The 3,320-nt window shown below is 43.3% G+C and overlaps 1 protein-coding gene across 1 annotated transcript; it reads right to left on the bottom strand.

Moving 5' to 3' along the window:
- Positions 1-406: 406 nt before the first annotated feature.
- Positions 407-3,109, bottom strand: ier5l (immediate early response 5-like). Its single transcript, XM_046375826.1, has one exon. It carries the CDS (start codon positions 2,933-2,935, stop codon positions 2,042-2,044), a length of 894 nt encoding a protein of 297 aa, XP_046231782.1. The 5' UTR covers positions 2,936-3,109; the 3' UTR covers positions 407-2,041.
- Positions 3,110-3,320: the final 211 nt, after the last annotated feature.

The following is a 3,320-nucleotide window of genomic DNA, read 5'->3' on the forward strand; positions in this document are numbered from 1 at the left end:
CATTAGTAACTATGGACTTGTGTAGCTTCAAAACCCCAAAAGCTCTGGCCCTTTATTATTGACTGATTAACATTTATATCTGCATTATTAATAAATACAAAGGTGCATACCAGCTAAGGGAATATTTTAGTCTATGAACAACACTTACTCTTTTCAATGGCTTATGACAAGTCTATAACAGATTAATAAATGATTTATTAACAAGTTTTACAGCCATTACTTATAAAACTTGAGGGCATATCACAGGAAAACCCCCCTCTTGTATAGTTAGGAGTGTGTATTACCAATTTATAAGTGTGTTATTCATAATGGTATCATGTTTAAAAATGGTCAGTTGCAGGCCTATAACTCCGTCTGTCTTTAACCAAAACAACTTCATAACCACAGTCAAACACAACAGTTACGATTAAAGTTTTCATTTTTTATTAAGATTATAAATTTTTAACAAATATTTTCTGGAACAGTTTTACCCGGTGATATACAATTTAGTAAGCACAAAAATACAAGAATAACAACAAAATATGTAGAGAATGGCTGAATACTCTCTTTATTTTGGTACACATAGTGCTCATAAAGCTAATGCGTGGATTCTCAGGTTATGGCTAAATCATGAGTTTGCCTTTTTAAAACAAAAGGACTAAGATCATTCTTTTACAAAACAAAGTCAAACTCACAAAACCAAGACCATGTTGGAATTATGAATTGCTGTGAAAGTTATGAGCAACAACCACGATTAAGAGAGGATGTCAAACTGCCAAAATAACCCAAACTGTTTACTATCACACACTGGGACTGGAGGTGAAGTTATGACCACAACAATAGCCCAAAAGTGTTACAGAATTTAAGTGTTCGCACTCCATTAAGTGATATGAGCTGGTTCAGTCCATGTACCTCAGAAGTGTTTAGGAGCTAGTCTTGAATGTGGTGTTTCACATGACAACAAACTGCTCAGAATGTGCAAGGTCCATTTCAAACCGGAGATGGTGTTTTTCCAAAATGCTCCTCAGCTCAGGACAGAAGAGACATTCAGTCATTTTCACTTTATGACAATAGCTAGCAGTAGTGTGCATTGGATATAAGGCAACAGAAGTCAATCCATTTCATCAGTCACAAAAGTGTACTCTGTAGACGTGCATCTCCCATTCTGAAAACAGGAGAGCCTGTACATGATATATATGGCACAAACTCTTTCATCTCCCTGCCAAAACTATTGTCATTAAAATGTTCATTTAAATAGCTTCTCTTTTTCCTGCAAAAATAAAGTTGATTTAGACCTTGAAGGGGAGACCGGGTTTAGTTTAAACATTTATATTCCCTCCAATCAGAAATGGGTATGAGTGATGTCACCCAGTGCACACCCCATGGGCGCATGCTGAGATATGCTGTTGATGGTTTGTTAAGACAAATGCATGATCTGAGGTATAATTCTTGGTACTTTTATCTTCTGTACATTTTGAAATTGCCATTGTTTTTTATTTTTTTTGCCACAGGTATGTACCGAGGCTAGCTAATGTCAGAGTTGTGATTTTAGCACATGGTATTTCACTGTGACACATTTGTAACACATGCTGAAACTGATTTCACGAAATGTTCACAGTTCTTTGCCAAAAACAGAACATTTGTAGTGTTAAAAAAAAAAAGAAGTTAAGAGGGTCTCCATTGTACCACACTACGTGATAAGTTAATGAATTTGGTGTATAATTTTACCAAAGCAGTGGTGACAAATTTGTTCCCTAAATCTTGTTCCCTAAAACAAACTGGACCGCAAACCGTTTGCTGAATGTTCCCTGTAGGTGTGAGGCGAAACGTTCCCCCCAAATTCTACCTTTTCTTTTTTTGGACCAAATGTTGTAGATAGGTAAACTTTCTCGGACAACAGTGAATGCTTCTTTCTTAACAGGAACATTCTGCTGAGCTCAAATGTTCCCAAACAAACTGGCAGTGGAAAAATTGTTTTGCACTGGGTTTGTTTACCAATATTTTTTTATGGGAAAACATGCTAACAACTGACCCCGGTCTCCCTTAAAATAAAGTGTTTGATTCAAAATGCCACAATCGCCCGGGTCCATGCCCCCAGATTTGCCAGGACCTGTTTGCTACAGATCTGTTCCAAGTCCGTCTGTCTGCTCAACAGCCCTGAAAACCCCGAGCCGAAGATGGAGATCAGGTTGGAGATGTTGGAAGTGTCCGTGTAGTCCGGGCTGGAGTAGGAACAGTCCTCGCGTTTCGCCCTTTTGCGAGCCGCTGTAAAATCCGATACTTCTTCGGGATCAGATATACAACAACTGAATTCAACCTTTCGTTTCTTCGCCGGAGACTGCGCGCCCTGACCGCACTGGAGCGCGTCGCAGCAGCAGTCCTGGTGGAGGTAGCCGTTCTCCACCGTTGTCACCACATGAGTGTCCAAGTCCAGCACTGTGGTTTTGTTGCAGTGCGCGCTGCTGTTTGCAGTAAACTGGTCACAGTGTGACACGGGGGAAGCCTCCATGCAGCAGCTTCGGTAGTATGAAGGCTCCGGTTCCTTTCTGACGTCCTCGAGGGGAGAGCAGCCGGAGAGAACGCTCGCTGTCCGGGCGTGCGCCGCTGGCTGCGCCGCATCTCGGTGGCACGCAGAGCCGCACAGACTCGCCTCTTCGTCGCAGCAAACAGCCCGCGCCTGCTCTTCGTCGTCGGCGTCCTCTGCTTCCAGGTCCAGCGGGTTGAGCTCCTGGATCTCGTTGCAGACCGTCATCACCTCCTCGTACTGCTGCATCCGATAAATCTCTGCGTATTTCTCCTTGATGTAGACCTGCCTGGCGTTCCTCAGCACATAGGAGACCAGCAGATTTTTGTGCAGCTTGATTCCCCCTCTCTGCGTCCTGGAGTTGTGGATCTTCATTAAGGAAATGGAGATCAGGCTCTGCGCGTCCACTGCGCATTCCATGGTGTTGATCATTATTGTGTTCCCCTAGTCCACCTCCAGCTCCTCTCCGAGAGAGGACAAGCGACTCTTAGCTATCTCAGTGGGAATCGTTTTGTTCCAGGAGAAAGGTTCAAGTCAGCTCTGTGGAGAAACATTGGACACTATGTACCCCCTCCCCGTGCAAGCTAGCAATCATTTGCAGATGGCCTGAAACCAAAATATATATAGCAAGACACAGAGTCCGCCCTCTCCGGGAATAGCCAATCGGCTACCCGGGATCTGTTGAGTGACAGATTGGTGCTCTGGAAATATGTCGATGTCAACCAATCAGCGCCAGGCGGTTCCCCTGTACTATTCAAATTCCACCCAAGCTGTCTAACAGGAATGTCCTCATTTCAGCTGCACCATAGCTGGAACT

This window comes from Scatophagus argus, chromosome 20 (genome assembly GCF_020382885.2).
Source record: "Scatophagus argus isolate fScaArg1 chromosome 20, fScaArg1.pri, whole genome shotgun sequence".
NCBI lineage: Eukaryota > Metazoa > Chordata > Actinopteri > Scatophagidae > Scatophagus > Scatophagus argus.

Bases quoted from the DNA above. Each gene is read 5' to 3' on its own strand.
- ier5l (XM_046375826.1), bottom strand. From the start codon at position 2,935: ATGATCAACACCATGGAATGCGCAGTGGACGCGCAGAGCCTGATCTCC.